The sequence below is a fragment of the Amphiura filiformis genome, chromosome 14 (genome assembly GCF_039555335.1).
Source record: "Amphiura filiformis chromosome 14, Afil_fr2py, whole genome shotgun sequence".
Classification (NCBI taxonomy): Eukaryota; Metazoa; Echinodermata; class Ophiuroidea; order Amphilepidida; family Amphiuridae; genus Amphiura; species Amphiura filiformis.
The window spans coordinates 1,922,885-1,943,759 of record NC_092641.1 but is presented as its reverse complement, the minus strand read 5'-3'; the positions used below and the strand labels follow the sequence as shown (position 1 = coordinate 1,943,759).

General features: G+C 40.1%; 3 protein-coding genes across 3 annotated transcripts in view; all 3 read left to right on the top strand.

Annotated features, from left to right (window-relative positions):
• The first annotated feature begins 8,298 nt into the window (after positions 1-8,298).
• LOC140170526 (uncharacterized) lies at positions 8,299-9,948 on the top strand. Its single transcript, XM_072193879.1, has one exon. It carries the CDS (start codon positions 8,299-8,301, stop codon positions 9,946-9,948), a length of 1,650 nt encoding a protein of 549 aa, XP_072049980.1.
• Positions 9,949-10,234: 286 nt separating this feature from the next.
• Positions 10,235-10,663, top strand: LOC140170525 (uncharacterized). The gene has a single exon (XM_072193878.1). It carries the CDS (start codon positions 10,235-10,237, stop codon positions 10,661-10,663), a length of 429 nt encoding a protein of 142 aa, XP_072049979.1.
• A 6,020-nt stretch (positions 10,664-16,683) lies between these two features.
• LOC140169610 (uncharacterized) overlaps positions 16,684-20,875 on the top strand; it is a 42,781-nt gene continuing 38,589 nt past the window's right edge. Inside the window, exon 1 of the mRNA XM_072192875.1 lies at positions 16,684-17,039. Coding sequence (XP_072048976.1) covers positions 16,901-17,039 — 139 coding nt within the window. The 5' untranslated portion in view covers positions 16,684-16,900. The remainder of the gene's footprint in view (positions 17,040-20,875) is intronic.

Here is a 20,875-nt window from a genome sequence, read left to right as displayed (position 1 = left end):
AGGTAACATTGAATATACACTAATCAAACAATGGTATTGATCCTGTACAACTGGTCGTGGTTTATTTACAATCGATTCATCTAAAATCCCCATAGTAAACATTAATATTTTGGCAAGAGTTTCCTCTCTCTGAAACGAGGATGCATCCACTGGCTCCGCGTAATGAAAATATCTAACATGATTGGTCAATTTAGCTCCGCGAAGCAGTTGGCGTGGAACTTGAAATTTCTGACATTGTTATCTGCACTGAAACTTGGATTGATGATTCAATATCTAACAGTTAATTCCTGCCAAATGGTAATAGTGCCATCAGAAAGGACAAGATAGATCCTAGAAAAGGCCCTGTCTATGAAGGTGTTATGATAGCTTACAAAGATAATTTGATTGCCACGCATAGACCCGATCTTGACACAGATTGTGATATTGTGTGGCTACAAGTTGAAGTTACAGGTAGCAAACCACTTGCCATTGGTGTGTTTTACCGCACTCCTAGCTCAGATTCTGAATACCTTGAAAAACTAAGAGACTCTTTGAACAAAATTGAAACCAATAAACACAGCAGTATCTAGATCGCCAGAGACTTTATAATCTGGCCTACTCAGACAAAGTAGGCCTATGAAGCCGGGTAGTATTAGACGTTCGCTTTTCGTATCCCTTTCCTTGTTGGAAAGGTATAACGTTGAGGAGATAGGAACATTTACCGAGCATCCGGGACCTACTCTGCCATGTTTGGCTGAGTAACGGTACATTAACACGGTATTTTGTGACTATGTAAATTAGTAATTGTGTAAAGCTGTGTTTATACCCATGGGTTACTCGTCATCAGACTGAATCATTGTCGTTAACTGCACAGGTTATGTGTGCAATTCTAGAGAACGTTCACCGACAGAGGGTGTCAATATAGGCCTACGTGTCGCTTTTGAAAAACAGCGAATCATGCGCATGCTCAGCAGGCAAATACGACGGCGATTTAGTACACTGATCATGCGTGCGATTCAGATTTCTGCAAAAGCGATTTAGTATAAATGCATCTTTAAAAATGACCAGTGATTGTGTGTTCTCAAGTGGGTTTTATCATGTTAATTAGTGACCTGACACACATTTGTATTGGTTCGATCAAACATTGAAATGCTTTCATTTTTTGTACTGGATCGTTCAAGTATGTCAAACAATTTTTTCAATGTAAGTGCTTCTGGCCCTAGTGGAAGTAAAAAACGGATACTATGGCCAGAGTTCTAGGGTTAGGTAGTATTGAACCCAAACGATTGGTTACAGGCATGTATCAGCCCCTGTACAAAAACGGGAGACAAGACTTTACCACTCAATTACAGGCCAGTCAGCCTCACTTCAATCTGTTCAAAAGTGATGGAACACATCATTCACTCTAATGTTATGGATCACCTTGACAAATAAAGCGGAAGGCAAACAGCGTAACAATAAAAAATTGAAACATTATTCAAAAGCACAGAGCCGTGACATTCCTTGAATTTGCGTGGCAAATTTAATTGTTGAACAGGTGCTTGAGGGCACAAATAGCTATATTTATACTTATGGCAAAGATTATATTGTGTATCAAAATGAAAATTCAGTCTTCAATCCCTCATTTCAAATCTTTAGTTTTGGTTTCTCTTTTGTTCAGAAACCAAAAAGCAAGGGATTAAAAAGTAGAGCAGATCTGGTCTGCAATCATAACACTATTATGCTGAGAGGACACAGTATAGGGTATATAGCACCACCACCACCTCTCCATATCCTCCCCTCCCTCCATCTATTCATCTATCCTCACTTTCCACTCCCCAGTGGCGTTGCCAGGAGTTTTCTTTTAGGAGGGCAAGGACTCCTCTTTGCATTCTGATCGAATTAAATATATCTCCCCGAATGATCCTCATTTTGTCCTTTAAAAACTCCCAGAATTTTGAATTTCAACCAAAATATTTCTGGATGCTCCTTTTCTGACATTCTTATTTTTTGTAACAAATAGGCTTCCTCTTTTAATAATGAATAATTTGGTTGACATACAATACCCATAGGCCTATATGCCCCAATGTATAACTTATGTTTGATGAGTGTGTTTAAAGAGTGTCAGCGTATAGCGTGGCACATGTTAGACCAGCTTTCTGCTGAATTGGGGTACATAATGTAGGCATAAATGAATAAAAAAATAATTAAATAAAATACCTGAACAGTACAAGCATATTTGGTTATATAGAGGTGTAATTATAAGACACGCAACGTTGTAAAAAATGTTCACAGTAGCTGCAATTCGCAGAAGTTCAGTACACTGCTGGGTCCCGTAAAATCAGGCCATTGTACGGGAACTTAATCCCCTGGGCGTTGAAGTCGAAGCCAAAACTTGGTTCCGCAAGCTGATTTGGTGTACGTCATGAGCACACACAAAAGCATATACCAAGTGTGACGTTTGGAACAATCAGACCGGAAATGACCCCGTTAATGACCTTTGACCCCTTATCTGTGAACACCCTATAGACACCGACCAAAGTCAAGTCACATGACCTAAGCATGTCACCATCACATGTTATTTCTGGAAGAAGAGGCAGTTCAAAGGTCATAAAGCGGTCACTTCCGCTATAAAACGAAATACCTTCAAAAATTTGTATTAGCTAAGTAAAACATAGCACAGTAACGGTATGTTCACATATGATCCGCAGTCACCCAATGTATAAGTGGTATTTTCTTTTATTTGAGGTCAAAGCTCATTAAGGGGTTACTTCCGGTATAAAAAGAAATTCTTTTAAAATGCATCTTCTACCATAAATTATGTGGGACAGAGACGCCACTTGCACACATGCATTGTTATTACCCAGTGTCTATGGGGTGTACACATATTTGGGGTCAAAGGTCATTAAGGGGTCACTTCCGGTATAAACCGAAATACCTTCAAAATTTTCTATTAGCTAAGAAAAACTTAGCACAGTAACGGTATGTTCACACATGGATTATAATTGTTACCCAGTTTATATTTGGTATTATTTTATTTGGGGTCAAAGGTCATTAAGGGGTCACTTCCGGTATAAAACGAAATACCTTAAACATGCTTCTTCTTCCACAAATTACGTAGGACAGTGACGCCACTTGCACACATGCATTGTTATAACACAGTGTCTATATGGTGTACACACATTTGGGGTCAATGGTCAGTAAGGGGTTACTTCCGGTATAAAACGATATACCTTCAAAATGCCCCTTCTGCCACAAAAAGCATAGCAAAGTGATGCCACGTGGACACGTGCATTGACATTAGCCAATGTCTATGGGGTTTTCATATATTTTGGGGTCAAATGTGATTAAGGGGTCACAACACGGCTGTGTTCGTGGTCTTAGACCACAGCTAATTAAGTTAGGCGGGCAGCCTAACTTATTTCTTTCTTGCCATTTCTTTCTTCTTTCTTTCTTTCTTCTCACAATTTGCTACTACTTCCACATCCTTAATCGGATTTTTACCAAACTCAGTCACAAGCAGTATTGGGTAGCTGGCTACAAAATTTATGGATTTGTTTAACGTCAGAGGTTATCCAGGGGTCACAGGGGTCAAAAAAGGTCATTTTAACCGAAAATGCTCCATTGAGCTGAAATTTAAATGCAATGATCCTTATGACATTCTAAACATGTTTAAAACATTTTAAAATTTATTTAAGGTCATTAAGGGGTCATAAAGGGGTCAAAGGTCAAGTTTTCCAAATGCTCCGATTGAGCCGAAATTTAAATGCAATGATCCTTATGACATTCTAAACATGTTGAAAATATTCTAAAATTAATTTAAGGTCATTAAGGGGCAATAAAGGGGTCAAAGGTCAAGTTTTCAAAATGCTTCAATTGAGCTGAAATTTAAATGCAATGATCCTTATGACATTCTGAACATGTTTTAAATATTTTAAAATTCATTTAATGTCATTAAGGGGGCCATGCAGAGGTCAAAGGTCCAGTTTTCAAAATGCCAGCTTTCCACGATCAAGGTATATTAAAACGGCAATTAATGAAACAGTCTTATTAAAATTAATACTATCCAGCACAGTATTGCTGCTTGATCAGATCGTCACAGTCATCCGCCTAACTTACCTCGTGCCCTTGCAAAGGGCACAGTTGCTCTAGTTCTTTCTTTCTTTCTTCTGTCAAACTTTTAACGAGCCATCGTAGCCATATGATTTAGGCCAATGTGACCATATTTGGTCACAAGGACCATTGGGTTGGGGCACAAATGTTACATGATCAACTTGAGGTCACTTTATTTTTTAAGCTTTAAATCGAATGAATTTTGGTCCAAGTTTTGTCAAGTATGTCAAAGCCCTTTACACTAATATTAGTAGTTGTATTCTTAATAATGGGCTTACATCACATTACTTTTCGGTGGGGCGCGGCGTGCGGCAGGGCGACCCATTGAGCTCTTACTTGTTTATTTTGGCGATTGAATTATTGTCATGTTCAATACGTGAAGACGCATCTATTTCGGGTATAATTGTGAATAACTTTGAACTTAAGTTAATTCAGTATGCAGATGACACTACATGTGTTTTAAATGACGTTCAGTCAGCAAATAATCTTTTAAAGGTTTTAGATCTTTTCTCTAAGGTCTCTGGATTGAAATTAAATGTAAGTAAATCTCAAGCATTATGGCTTGGTTCTAAGAGAAATTGCAAAGAAAAACCATTGAATGTTGAGTGGCCAAACAATCCTGTTAAGGCATTGGGTGTGTATTTTTCTTATGATAATGATGCTGCTGGGAATCTGAACTTTGTTCCAAAAATCAAGCATATAAAGACTCTGTTAAATATTTGGAAAACTAGAAACTTAACCCTTTCTGGTAAAATCCTCTTGATCAAAACATTTGCATTATCAAAATTTATTTATTTGGCATCAGTCATTCATATCCCTGACCATGTGATTCAGCAAATTGACACTATTATTTATAATTTTCTTTGGAATGGAGGTAAAGGTTTTGTTAAGAGAAACACAATTATTGGTGAAATTGACCAAGGAGGGCTGAAAATGGTTGATGTAAAATCTATTTTGCTGCTCAGAAAATTAAGTGGGTTAGTAAATACAATACCACTTCAGCACCTTGGAAAATTATTTTGAATGAATTTATCATCCCATATGGTAATGATTTAATCTTTTATTGCAATATCTCCCCAAAGCAAATAATGAAATGGCATATTCCATCCTTTTATAAAGATATGTTGATTTCGTATATTAATTTAACAAATCCTGATAATGTCGACCCACACCAGCAATGTATTTGGAACAATCGTCGCATCCTTGTGAATCGCCAGTCCATCTATTTTCAGCATTTTGTGATCCACGGTATGAAGTTAGTAAGCGACTTATTTTACACTGATGGTACGATTGTTCCATTCAAGGTCTGGAGTGATAGGGGGATTTTTAAGAAGTATTTTTTGCAATGGAGGAGCATTATTGATGCAATTCCTCCTCATGGAAACAAGTTTTGAAACAGGGTTTTGACAGGGATCTTTGTACTCCTAAAGGTTTTGTGTTGTATCATGAAGATAAAGAAATCAATATTAGTAAAATGACATCTCAATGTATTAATCGTATTTTTGTACAGAGAATACAAGAGCCTCCAACATCACAGAAAAAGTATAAGAATGAGTTTAATATTAATGACGATGAATGGAGTGTTATTTATCTTATGCCTTTCAAGCCAACTTATGATATAAGAACCAGGATTTTTCAATATAAGATTAATCTTAATTGTCTAATGACAAATAGTAGACTGTATAAGATGAACCTTGTGAACAGTGAAATGTGTACCTTTTGTAATAACTCTCCTGAATCTTTGAACCATTTGTTTTGGGATTGTAAATATGCGAAGAAAATGTGGGATGATTTTAGATCATGGTATATAGACAATATTGATGGAAACATTGATTTAAACTATAAGCATATTATTTTTGGTTTTGGTTCTGAGACTTTATTGAATATATGTGTCATTTTAATCAAAAAGGTTATTTATGACAGTAGATTTAAAACCAAAAGCCATCTTTTGTGTCTTTTCTGCAATTGATTAAATTTCATTACAAGCTTGAGAAACGAATTGCTATTACTAATAATACAATGCACAAATTTATTGATAAATGGCATGTTTTAGAACAGATGTGTTGTTAACTTTCACCATTCTTTTTAAAAAGCTGTAATGGATTGCGCTCTTTTCAAACATCATGTAATGTTTTTTTATCAATGTTCTCCTGCATTATGTAATTCTGTGTAGTTTTTCATTTTCTGTATACATGTTTTTCTCCCATTGAGCACAGGGAAATAAAAGCCGTTTTGGCTATGTGAAATATAAAAAAAAAAATTGAGGTCAAAGGACATCCAAAGGTCATTATGGCCAAAATGTGATTTTCACTAAAAATGCTTCTTCTTCCACAGATTACATAATACAATGTCGTCACTTGCATACCTGCATCGCCTTTAGCCAGTGTTTAAAAGTTGTACAAATAATTGGTGTCAAAGGTCATTAAGGGGGTAAAATATTACAATTGCATTATCTCAACATCCGTAAGGGGTATGGGGCTCAAACTCGGTGACAACAAATATCATGATCAGGGGAACATTTTACCAGGGTCAGGTCAAAGGCCATGCAGAGATCAAATTTAAGAAATGCATTTTCTGTACATATGTAAGGGGTACGGGAATCAAACTCTGTGACAACAAACTTAATGACCAGGGGACTATTTTGGAACACTTTGCAGGGGTCAGGTCAAAGGTTATCTGGGGTCAAATCTTATAATTAACTTTTCTGGACATCCGTAAGGGGTATGATTTTCACTAAAAATGCTTCTTCTTCCACAGATTACATAATACAATGTCGTCACTTGCATACCTGCATCGCCTTTAGCCAGTGTTTAAAAGTTGTACAAATAATTGGTGTCAAAGGTCATTAAGGGGGTAAAATATTACAATTGCATTATCTCAACATCCGTAAGGGGTATGGGGCTCAAACTCAGTGACAACAAATCTCATGACCAGGGGAACATTTTGCAGGGGTCAGGTCAAAGGTCATGCAAAGGTCAAATTTTAGAAATGCATTTTTTGGACATCTGTAAGGGGTACGAGGCTCAAACTCGGTGACAACAAACTTAATGACCAGGGGGAATATGTTGGATGGAACACTTTGCAGGGGTCAGGACAAATGTTATCTGGGGTCAAATTTTATACTGTAATTTCATTTTCTGTAAGGGGTATGGGGCTCAATTTCGGTGACAACAAATCTCGTGAACCGGGAAACATTAAAGTCAAAGGTCAGGTCAAACGGTCATTAAAGGGTTACATGCCATGCGATTGTCTGCGCTCTGTGAGCGCAAATTATCTCTAGTTCCTCTTTCTTTCTTTCTTTCTTTCTTCTGTCACCCATTACATTTGCTCTAGCACTCACATACTTACATCGATTTTGACCTAACTTGGTCACTATGATCATTGACCGTGCCCCTACATGTCATATGAAACTCATGGTGTCAAAGGTCATGCAGGGGTCATATGGGTCAAAAACGTGATTTCAACTAAAATGCATCTTCTCCCACAACTTAAGTATGACAGCGACGCCACTTGCACACACGAATTGTTATTACCCAGTGTCTATGTGGTGTACACAGATTTGGGGTCAAAGGTCATTAAGGGGTCATTTCCGGTATAAAACGAAATACCTTCAACAAATTGTATTAGCTAAACTGGGTATGACGTTAAACTGCATCCGGGTAGAGCGGGGAGGCTGTGCATGGGGTTAGTAAGTCCCAGCTAACGTCTACAAAAAGTGCACAATAGCTAATTGTACCCACTCTACAACTGGCGGGATGGTCGGCGCCAAAAAACCGAGCAAATCCTTGATATTTAGGGATGGGATAGCGGTCAACGGCGGAAGGCGGATGAACTGCGAAAGCTGGCGCAACCAGTGAAAAGGGCAGTCCACAAAGACGAGGATCCTGGCCAGTTGCTGCACCTGTGTCCATCCTCTGCATGTTGCGGCAACGTACCTGCAGTAACTGATGTCCACAGGAAGAGAGAGGGGTATCGGACGCGCACAACTCTGTTACTCCTAAAACATGTGCAGGTTTTTCTCTCAAGTCCTACGGCGAGGGACTAATGACGATGGAGGCAGGTGGAGGATACTACTGGGAGCCTCTAGCCATGAATCTCCACGTAGGCGACTCGGGTGTGGTGGTCGCTTTGACGTCGACTTGGAATGACGACTCATCTTGTATCCTGCCCGAGTGACAAAGCAGCCCAGCCCACGGGACAGCACTGCTTTCCCCGGAAGGGGAGGGGATGATAAAAGGAGTCCTAAAAGAAGCTCATTCCACTTGTAATCTGCTCGTTCGCCGTGGCGAGCTGATTATCCAATTTAGCGGTACAGCAAGAATTATAATTAAACGTAAACAACGTGAAGGAAAGACAAATATCAATATTGCAGCATGGAATGTCCGGACCCTTCAGGACAACCCAAACAACCTTGAACGCAGAACAGCTGTAGTAGCAAAAGCACTGAAGCGTTATAACATTGATATAGCAGCACTCTCTGAAACTCGTCTCCCAGACACTTCACAACTTGAAGAACATGGATGTGGCTATACATTCTTTTGGAGTGGCAAGCCAGCCAGCGAAGCCAGAAAATCAGGAGTTGGGTTCGCCATACGGAACCAGCATCTTAAACTCCTTCACAAGCTCCCACAGGGTATCAGCGACAGACTTGCTATCATGCGGCTGAAAGTGAATAGTGGCTTTGTTACCTTCATCAGCGCTTATGCCCCAACAATGGCATACTCAGACCAGGCCAAGGAAGAATTCTATGAGGAGCTGGACAATATCATTCAGTCAGTACCACGTTCTGACAAGCTGTTTTTACTTGGTGACTTCAATGCTCGTGTTGGATCAGATCATGCAGCATGGCAGAAAGTCCTTGGTCATCATGGAGTTGGAAAGGAAAATTCAAATGGCACCCTTTTGCTGACCTTGTGTGCTGAGAAGCAGCTGGTCATTACCAACACACTGTATACCCAGAAAGACAGCTTCAAGACAACTTGGCGACATCCACGCTCTGGTCACTGGCACCAAATCGACTTCATCATCATTACCCAGAGAGACTGGCATGATGGCAAACTTACTCGTGCAGCCAAAGCATCAACGTGTCACTCGGACAATGCCCTCCTGAAAAGCAAAGTGTCCATCTGCTTCAAACTGAGCCGACAGCATCAACGTGTCCAACGAACCAAGAAATTGGATGTTACCAAGCTTGCAACCAGTGAGGCACAAGCCACTCTCAGGGACAACATTGCATCTGCCTTTGTAGACCTCGTAGACACCGAGTACAGTGATGAAGCTAGCCACTGGGAAGAGCTCCGCAAGAAAATCTATCAGGCCTCAGCTGACTCCCTGGGTTATGCAAAGAAGAAGCATAAAGGCTGGTTTGATGAAAACGATGTCTCGGTGACCGCTCTGCTTGATGAACTGCACTCCCTTCACATCGAATATGCCAACAACAAAGACTCTAAGGCAAGGAAAGATCGCTACAACCATATGAAGCAAAAGGCTCAAGCGAAGCTACGGGAGATGAAGGACAACTGGTGGCGTGACAGGACACAGGAATTACAGGAAGCTGCTGACACAAAGAATATCAAGAAGTTCTTTAGCGAGCTCAAGGCAGTCTATGGACCTTCTTCCAGAGGAACCAGCCCACTACTTGACCTTGATGGACATACTGTGATCAAGGAACCATCACTCATCACAGAGAGATGGGCTCAGCACTTCAACCAGCTGCTTAACCGCCAGTCAACAATCTCTGAGGAGGCAATTGCAGAAATACCACAAAGCCCAGAAATTGAAGAGCTCGACCAACCACCTACTGTTGAAGAAACAGCAAAGGCGATCAAACAGCTTTCTAGTGGCAAAGCTCCAGGCGAGGATGGCATTCCCCCATAAGTTTACAAATATGGTGGAGATAAGCTTGTGTCCGGGCTAACACGGCTCTTCAAAGAACTCTGGGCAGAAGGTGAGGTTCCACAGGATTTCAAAGATGCTCTGATAATACACCTCTACAAGAACAAAGGGGATAGACGCATTTGTGACAACCATCGTGGTATATCGCTGTTAAGCATTGCTGGTAAGATCTTCGCCAGAGTGATCATCAATCGTCTCACTACCCATCTTGATAGCCCCTTTTCCAGAGAGTCAATGTGGCTTTAGAGCTGGAAGAGGCACAACAGACATGCTATTTGCAGCTAGACAAGTCCAAGAGAAATGCAGGGAACACAACCTAGACATGTATATGGTGTTTGTTGATCTCACCAAAGCCTTCGACTCTGTCAGTCGTGAAGGGCTCTGGAGGTTACTACTGAAGATAGGATGCCCACCAAGAGTAGTTAAGATAATCCGCTCATTTCATGATGGCATGATGGCCCGCATATCTGACCTAGGGACAACATCGGAAGCATTTCCAGTGTCAAATGGTACCAAGCAGGGATGTGTTATGGCCCCTCTATTGTTTAGCATCATCTTCTCTGCAATGCTTCAAGATGCCTTCAAGGACTGTAACGAAGGAGTCATGATCAGGTTTAGAAGCGATGGTGGAATCTTCAACCTTCAACGCCTGAAAGCCAAGACAAAGGTGTCTCTATCTTCAACCTTCAACGCCTGAAAGCCAAGACAAAGGTGTCTCTATCGTGAGCTACTGTTTGCCGATGATTGCGCCCTGATTGCCTTTACCGAAGAGGATCTACAGAGCATTCTCAACGACTTTGCTAGAGCAGCCACACGCTATGGTCTTACCATAAGCATTAAGAAAACAGAAGTGATGTTCCAGCCAAAGCCAGGCAGCCCACCTATAGACCCAGTCATCAAGATCGGCGACGATCAACTAAAGGTTGTGCAGAAGTTCTGCTATCTAGGTGGTTTCCTCTCACAGAATGCCTGCATTGATGATGAGATCACTTCACGAATTAGCAAAGCAAGTGCCAGTTTCGGACGGTTGCAGCACAGACTCTGGTCTGATCATGGCATCCGACTCAGTACTAAGCTCGGTGTATATAGAACAGTTGTGCTCTCCACCCTCCTTTATGGAAGTGTCTCTTGGACCTGGTATCGCCGGCATGTGAGAAAACTTGACCAATTCCATCTAAGGTGCCTTCGTAAAATCTGTGGTATCTCATGGAAGGACAGAGTACCAAACACCTCGGTACTTGAGAGCTGTGAATCGGAAGGTATCGAGGCAATCCTCATCAAAGGTCAACTCCAGTGGGCTGGACATCTTGTTCGCATGGATGATAGCAGAATACCAAAGGCCCTGTTTTATGGCGAGCTAGTTAATGGTCAGCGTTCACGAGGAGGTGAACACAAGAGATTCAAGGATGTCCTTAAATCCAGTGACGCCACTTGCATACATGCATTGTCATTACCCAATGTCTACGGGGTGTACACAGATTTGGGGTCAAAGGTCATTAAGGGGTCACTTCCGGTATAAAACGAAATACGTTTAAAATACATCTACTCCCACAAATTACGTAGGACAGTGACGCCACTTGCACACATGTATTGTTATTACTCAGTGTCAAGGTGGTGTACACAAATTTGGGGTCAAAGGTCATTAAGGGGTTACTTCCGGTATAAATCGAAATATCTTCAAAAAATTTTATTAGCTAAGAAAAACATAGGAGAGTGATGGTATGTTCACATTATGAATTGTGTTTACCCGATGTGTATGTGGTATTTTTCAATTTCGGGTTAAAGGTCATTAAGGGGTTACTTTCGGTCTGAGACGAAAAACCTTCGAAATGGGCCTTCTGCCACAAATAACATGGTGTAGTGATGCCACGTGCACATGTGCATTGACATTAGCCAATGTCTATGGTATTTTCATATATTTAGGGGTCAAAGGTCATTAAGGGGTCAGAACACGGCTGTGTTCGTGGTCTTAGACCACAGCTAAGTCTAGTTCTTTTCTTCTTCTTCTTCTTCTTTTTCTCCTTCTTCTTCTTCTTCTTCTTCTTCTTCTTCTTCTTCTTCTTCTTCTTCTTCTTCTTCTTCTTCTTCTTCTTCTTCTTCTTCTTCTTTCTGTCAACCATTACATTTGCTCTAGCACTCACATGCTTACATCGATTTTGACCTAACTTGGTCACAATGATCATTGACCGTGCCCCTACATGTCACATGAAACTCGTGGGGTCAAAGGTCACGCAGGAGTCATAGGGGTCAAAAACGTGATTTCAACTCAAAATGCATCTTCTCCTACAAATTACATAGGACAGTGACGCCACTTGCACACATGTATTGTAATTACCCAGTGTCTATATGGTGTACACATATTTGGGGTCAAAGGTCATTAAGGGGTCACTTCCGGTTTAAAACGAAATACCTTCAAATATTTTTATTAGCTAAGGAAAACATAGGGACAGTAACGGTATGTTCACATATGAGTTGCAGTTACTCAATGTATATGTGGTATTTTTTATTTGAGGTCAAAGGTCATTAAGGGGCCACTTCCGGTATAAATCCAACTACCTTTAAAATGCATCTTGTCCCACAAATTACGTAGGACGACAGTAACGCCACTTGCACACATGCATTGTTATTACCTAGTGTCAATGTGGTGTACACATATTTGAGGTCAAAGGTCATTAAGGGGTCACTTCCGGTATAAATTGAAATATCTTCAAAAAATTTCATTAGCTAAGAAAAACATAGGAGAGTGATGGTATGTTCATATATGAATTGTGTTTACCCAATGTATATATGGTATTTTTTATTTGGGGTCAAAAGGTCATTAAGGGGTCATCTCCGGTATAAAACGAAATACCTTTAAAATGCATCTTCTCCCACAAATTACGTAGGACAGTGATACCACTTGCACGCATGCATTGTTATTACCCAGTGTCTATGGGGTGTACACAAATTTGGAGTCAAAGGTCTTTAAGGGGTCACTTCCGGTCTGAGACAAAACCTTCAAAATGCCCCTTCTGCCACAAATAACATGGCAAAGTGATGCCTCGTGCACACATACATTGACATTATCCAATGTCTATGGGGTTTTAATATATTTTGGGGTCAAAGGTCATTAAGGGGTTACAACACGGCTGTGTTCGTGGGTTAGACCACATCTAAGTCTAGTTCTTCTTTCTTCTTCTGTCGACCACATTCGTACGTATAACTCAGTCACGGGTTGACGTATTTTAACTAAACGTTGTCAGAAGGACCGTTGGCATTGCCCGCGCATGTCATATGACTTTGAACTACGTGTGACCTTTGACCTAGAGAAAGAGGTCAACAATGTGATTTTTCTTCAAAATGTATCTTCTCCTACAAACAACATGCGATGATGACACGGTTTGGTCACATGACTCGTCTATGGTCGGTGTATATAGGGTGTTCATTGATAAGGGGTCAAAGGTCAATAAGGGGTCATTTCCGGTTACAGTCTGAAAAACTTGTAAATAATATTCAAAAAATCACTGTCTTTACAAATTACATAGCTGGCTTCTGGCAACCAATCAACTGCATCTAGCTCCGCAAGGGATCGACATATTTCAACAATACTTGACATGTCAAACCATCCATTTGACTTTGACCTGGCTGTGACCTTTGACCTTGACCTTATGGCCAAAAATGTTGATTTCACAAAAAATGCTACTCCTTCCATAAATTTCAAGCGATGATGACATGGTTAAGTCATGTGACTCAACTTTAGTCAGTGTCTACATCCTGTTCACAAATAAGGGTTCAATGGTCATTAAGGGGTCATTTCCGGTCAAAGTCTAAAAATTTTCAAAAATTCATATCTGCTATGTGTGAAATAGCTAGGTGATGTCACTTGCACACATGCATGGCCATTGACTGATGTTTACTGCAGAGTCACAGATTTGGGGTCAAAGGTCATCTAAGGTCATTTGTGGCACTCGATAAAATGCTTAAAATTGAGCCAAATTGGCTATATCTCAGTCTATGGATGGCGGATAGGGCCCGTTATTACTACAGTGATGCAACATAAGTGGCCGGGGAGGTCTATGATAGTCTTGAGCCCATATGTCAAAGTACAAGGTCAAAGGTCTAAACCTACAAACAAGCTCCGATTGAGCTGAAATTCACCAGGAGTAATCCTTGTGACATATCAAACACAAAGCAAATACAGTTGACCCCATCCGTAACCCAGGGGTCACGTTATAGAGGTCAAAGGTTAAATCATCGACATGCTTGGATTGGGCTCAAACTCGATAGTAATAACCATTATGACACTCTAAACAAGTAAAATGCATTTAATGGCATTTGTGACCCAGGGGTCAAGTTATAGGGGTCAAAGGTCAAATTTTAAAATTGGTCCAATCGAGCTCAAATTCAACAGGAACGATTCTTACGACATTCTAAACACGTTAAAAATATTTATGACCACAAAAGTCAAAGTTTAGGGGTCAAAGATCAAATTGCGGCTTGTACTCAGATTCTGTTGACTCTAGTTTCTTTCTTTCTTTCTTCTGGCAACCAATCAAATGCTCTTGCTCCGCCAGGGATTGACAGATTTCACTCATACTTGACCCAAATGACCACTCGGTTAGGCCAAACCTTCCATTTCACTGTGACCTCGCTGTGACCTTTGACCTTGACCTTATGGTCAAAAATGTTGATTTCACGAAAAATGCTACTCCTTTAACAAATTACATGCAATGATCATGTGACTCATGCATATGAGTCAACGATAAAGGTGAACCTCATTGAAAATAAAGTTATACATCAATGGAAAGCTTATGATGTCAGGAAGCAGAAAATAATATTTTTTATTTGCCTAACGTACCAGGCTAGACATAATCTCCATGAAAAGATTTGATATCGGCACCCCCCTAAATTACAAAACGAAATCGTTCAAATTGGGCGCTTTCGTTGATGACGTCAGCTCGGGGACACACAGTTACTTCCGGATTTGAGTGTAAACACAATGACCATGCATTACTGTGGCATGCATCGGGCCAATGTACGAATTCAGTCATTGTCAACTTACTTTACATGAAAAATATCTTAAATAAAATAAGAATAACATGAAGGAAACATCATGATCAAATCAAGAATGAAGTTCTTAAATAAAGTGTGTGGATTTAAAAATGAGAAAAGTGCTGGCCGGGATGATTTGGGATAGGCCAAGCCATCCACGATATGCATAGGGTATATTACAGTAAAGCACTAAGAGCGAAGATTCGCCGAAGAACCGGAATGAAAACAGATTGCAAAAAATAACTGCTGCTGCTACCAGTTCAGATTGTCACACCAAGTTGAGATGAACTTATCACAATGAGAAAATGAAGGAATCGAATAAGGTACATGTACAGGATTGTTTAATTATTTAGCTTTACATCCGGTCATGTATGATAGGCGAACTCGTAGATACATACGGGATGAACTCAGTGACTGACCGAGTCTCAGTCCGGGGTCTCAGTCGCCGAGTGTTCGGTATCCGCGACTGTACTGTACTTGCAGACAAAAAATGACCGATTAATGATATTCACGTTCTGATATTTCCAACTTATTGCTACTTCATCAGCAAAATTTATTCCTGTAAATGTTCCAAATATAAAGGAACGATTGATCAAATCTGCTACCTTCTGCTTAAACACACAGCGCAAGTGTTACCGCGTCGGAGGACGAAGCAAGTCGCTGTGTTTGTGCATCGGCTCCCTGTAATTTCTTCAGCAGCAATTTACGCATCGTGTTAGGTAATCCATAAAACATGAATGTTTCACTTTTTCAGTAAAGTACACATTTTTACTATTATTAAATAATCATGACACAAGTGACAATATTTAAATTTTATTCAGATTTCAGAATTCCATCAAAATAACGGTCTACTAAGCCTAAAATGTATTTATTTTATAATAAAGTATCTGTTTCTTTCAATCGTGATTGTGTGGAAAGAATGTATTACCGCAATGCGCTAAATATGAAAACCTTTATATGGGCTGGATTTTATTAAATCGGCGGGTTTTTTTTTATTAATGTTTTGATTACTGCAAGACGATATTTAAAAATGAATCAAGAATAGGGAATGTCACAAACAAGTATTTAATTTGTTATTCGATCATGTTTATTTAGTCCATGACATGATATATTCAAACTCAATTACCCAATTATACCCAGCCAGTTATGACTGATTTTGTCAAAAATTTACGGAAAATTTATGTGTTGACAATAATTCTATTATTATTATATAGGCACCTTCTTTGTGCCATCCTCAGGTCCCAAATTGCACAAACAAATTGTAAGAAATGATTTTTGGTGCACTTAATTAGCACTGAAATGCAAGGAAATTTTCGCCATTTTTTGTCACAGCACCACTGAGATTTCTATATTTATATCTCAAAATAAGTCAAAAAATGTCACACGTGTAAACATGAATAAATTATAATGTATGTAAATATTGACTCGCTTTCGTTTTATTGTATTTTTAGAACCTTTTTTATTTACGATCTCATTGTTTACATCTAAAATTGACACTTCCCAGTGCATTTAAACTCCCGGCTCGTGCATGCTCTATGCGTTTGTTTCATGTGTATCTGCTAACTGTAAAGCACGCCATCTGTTGACCTGGTTGTTTTCTCGATGAACCAACAAACCATGTACAAACCTGAATTAACTGATACGTGACTAGGATATTGTTAACATTACGGCTTGCCTGATCGATTAAGAGACGATAGGCACAGGCACGGCAACAAGTAGACATAATGCTAATAACCTGAACAAACCATTACACACTTGTGACCACTCTGCAACTTTCGTCAAGTTCACTAGCAAGTGTTAATATGTTTTTGCACTTATTTGTAAGCTACTAGCAATGCCGTTGATTCTTTAATTTGCAAAATAAACTGATTTAGCACTTGAAAAATGATTAAGGTTGCGGACAATGCGTCGAGATTATTGTTATCCGTTTTCAAGAATCAAGACTGACATACATGAGAACATGGAAAGGATTCAGCTACTTCTGCCTTTTATTTTGTTGTTTGTTTCTGATGATGTTATTTTTTCAAAGAACGTGCGTGCCCGTAAGTATCAAGTTTTAATTATACGTAACCATAGTAACATTTCCATCAACGGGAACAGGGTAACACAATATCAAATTTCGAACAAGCACAACATTATATAGCAAAATATGCCCAAGTCGCTTCAGTTGGGTGACACATATGCTCCATGAGCATATGGTCCTTGAGCAGTAACATCCTAATCAATGTATTGGTTTTTATGAGCATAATATGGACTCCCTCATTTCAAATCATAAGTGTTGGTTTCTCTTTTGTTCAGAAACCAAAAATCAAGGGATTAAAAAGTAGAGCAGATCTGGCCTGCAATCATAACACTATTATGCTGGGAGGACACAGTATACGGTATATAACCATAAGTATACAATAGCCTATTGTGCTAACATAATAATTATCATGATTATCGGAAATCTATCCCCGCGGACGACAGTTGATGCTCTCTGTCAAAGGTGGCATATTACACCCCGAGTTCTAGGCCTAGAAATCATATACATGCGCGTATATTGAGAGGTGGCGTGGGGTGCACATCGTCATCATCCCTATATCTTCGTGTTAAAAATTGCCGTGATAGTACAGCGAATCCTCTAGGTTTTTAACAGCTACGCATCGCGATTTTGTTCGAGATAGGCCGAGCGACTCAGGCTAAGCATACCATGACTATCATATGAGATACCACAGCGTTTCTATATTCTACACATGCTCTAGTACCCCATATGATGTTTCTATTAAAAAAAAAAAATTGTTTTCAGGTAAAACCAGGGTTTTGTTTCCAGTACACTCACTCGAAAAGCAGTACACTAATTAGCGGGGCCTTGCAGCTTGCTGTTGATATCTTTTACTGCATATTTAAAGTAAAAAAATTGAAATCCAAAGTAAAAATTGAGATATATTTAATTTTGAGAAAGTCCAGGTGCACGACCTATAACAAATTCTAAAGTTTGTCCAATTTGAATGAAAGCCATTTCAAGGTCACCAGAGGTCAAAATAGGTAAAATTTCAATGTTTGTCCAAGTTTAATGTAAATTAGTATATGTGATTTTGATATGATTCAAAACATGATGAATGTCATTTCAAGGTCATCAAGAGGTCAGACAAAGGTCAAATGATATATTGTTATTAAATGTTGAGCCTACATTTTTCACGAAAAGATAATTATTTCCAAGGTCATTTCAAGGTCATCAGAGGTAATTTCAAGTTCACGGCTAGACTTCGTAGCCTTATGAGGCTGCAACATATCTAGTTTCTTCTTCTTTTTTCTTTCTTCTTTATCTTTTTTCTTCGTGACTTTCACTAAATATGCTACTCCTTCCACATATAACATAGCATCGTGACGTCACTTGCACACATGCATCATCTATAGCAAGTGTCTAAAAGTTCTTCACAGAATTGGAATCAAATGCCATTAAGGGGTCACTTCCGGTCAAAAACAAAAAACATAGCAGAGTAACGGTATGTTTACACATGACTTGTTATTACATAGTATTCGTCGGGTGTATTACATAGTGACGGATGTTAAACTTCGCCAGAAAAAAAAGTTTTTGAGTTAGACGCGATCAAAGAGTACGCCGATTTGTGATCAACCATAGCAGAACACTAACAAGTAAAATCCTCCAAAAATTGCTGTCTTTTTAAAAAAAAAAAAACTAGTATCTATAGTATCTTGAAACATCTATCACATGAAGAATTATTCGCTATTAAGTCAGTAAAATTATTACAAAGTTATACGTCAGTATGTAAAAACGTGAAAACGTTGCACCCTGACATCCGTCACACATCCGTCACTATGTCTTGCGCCAATATCTTTACGCTGATTATTAAACGCTTTTTTCATGATAAAACCGACTCGTCACGAGTGCCCACGATATACGTGGCATATTGTATTTGAGTATTTACTCCTAATCTTACTAGTTCTCACTCTCATGATATAGCTAATCACACAAGCTGCAACTTCTTTTTACAAAACGCCAATGATTGTATTCAGTTTTTACCAATTTACACTGTATTATCTGTCAATTTGGAGCCACCTCTAAACGCCTCTTAACATATTTTGATCATCTTTCAATAACGTAATGTGGGATAGGCTTTTACGACGGGAATTCCGGGTTCGCCGTCGGACAAGTTTGGAACTTTCAAGCTTTCGTCAGGAGTAGCTCTGACTTCTTCAGGACAAAGTACCTAAGAATGAAACATGAAGACCGCCCTTGTCTACTGATGACTCTGAAAAGAGTCGTTCACTGAAGACTGCCCCTTGTCAACAGAGAACAAGCAGATCTCGCCTATCTGCTAGTATAAAGGTTTTGGTGGCTCTGAAAAGATGCCACTTAGACATATTGTCAGCTCAATCAATTCACCATGCTACAATTTAGCGAAACACCTAGCGGATATTGACACCCTTATCAGGGAAAGGCATTTCCTACATCAAAAACTCGCAACATAAATAAGAACGCTTTCTATTTGTTGAACTTTAATGGCGACCAACAACGATCACGGTCTGTAAAACAAAATACATAAAAGAGGTGATCAATATCCTCTATCCCCCCCCCCCAAGTCTTTGGCACCTAATGTTCATTCAAGTGTCCTGAACATTGGTATAGTGTGAAAAATGTTCTGTGGCACATATTATTCATAAGTGTTCATTAAAGTGTGGCAAAGACTAATACTGAAACAATAACATTTGTTATGAAAGTTTTGTTTTTGAAAACTACGAAGAACAACACTGTCAAATTTTTGTTGTTTTGAAACTACGAAGAACAACACTGTCTAAACAACAAAGAACATGGTCAACTGGTCAAAGGATGTTGGTGGAGCAGGATCACATGTCATAGTGCCAGGCAGGTTTGTGGGTACTCCGACCAGAACGCCTGGGGGAAGCAGCTGGGACGACTGCTGGCGAAGGGTCAGCGTCGAGGGGACGGGAATGTCCTGCATCTTGCGGATGAGCCATAGGTTCAGGGTTGTCATCAAGGACAGGCAGTTGGTGACGATGACAAGAGGGGTCCTGGGCCATGGTGGATGGTTGACCAGGGGCTGTATCCACTGTTAATGGGGGTGATAGGAGTGGAGGGTGTGATGGTGGATTAACAGTTGTCATGGTTGAACCTGGGGGATTTTTGTTGGTGGCAGCAGTTTGCTTGGATGCATTGCATAGTTGTGGGGTTACAGGTTGTGGAACTATCGGACGGCTTACTCCAATGTCGGTATCAACTGTCAATCGGGGAGAGGGTATCTTGACAGGGAGGTATTTGCGGAGGAACTTCCTATTCCGTAGGGTAACCCTTCCGGAGCCATCAACACGTACTACATACTGGTCAAGCTGGCGTACCTCGACAATCATACCTGTTTTGTCCCATTTCAGGGGGTGTGGACCTGTCTGGTTTTGAATGCGAACACGGTCACCAACAGCAAGGGGCAGGAGTCGTTTGGTGTGCTCGCTCCAGCGCTCAGCCCCTCTCATGTGACGGTTGCGGAGAGCTTCTTCACGAGCTGCTAGTGTTTCCCGCCATGTATCATGGGGTTTGTATTTACCAGGTGGTATGGGTATGAAGTCTCGAATGGGACGGCCAAAAATACACATTGGCTGGGGAGAGTTTAGTATCTCTGTCTGGGGTATTGCGATACTGGAGCATGGCACGTTGTAATGCATCAGTATCAAGATCACCATTGTGGCTGGTGTTGTTCATAAGAAGACGTTGCACAGTCTTGACCCCGACCTCAGCACGGCAGTTGCTATGGGGGAAAGCTACTGAGGAAAGGCGATGATGTACGCCCCAGTCTTGAAGAAATCGACGTGTAGCTACCGCTGTGAATTCGGGGCCCCCATCAGATGCCAGCTCATCGGGGAT

Bases quoted from the DNA above. Each gene is read 5' to 3' on its own strand.
- LOC140170526 (XM_072193879.1), top strand. From the start codon at position 8,299: ATGATAAAAGGAGTCCTAAAAGAAGCTCATTCCACTTGTAATCTGCTC.
- LOC140170525 (XM_072193878.1), top strand. From the start codon at position 10,235: ATGCTATTTGCAGCTAGACAAGTCCAAGAGAAATGCAGGGAACACAAC.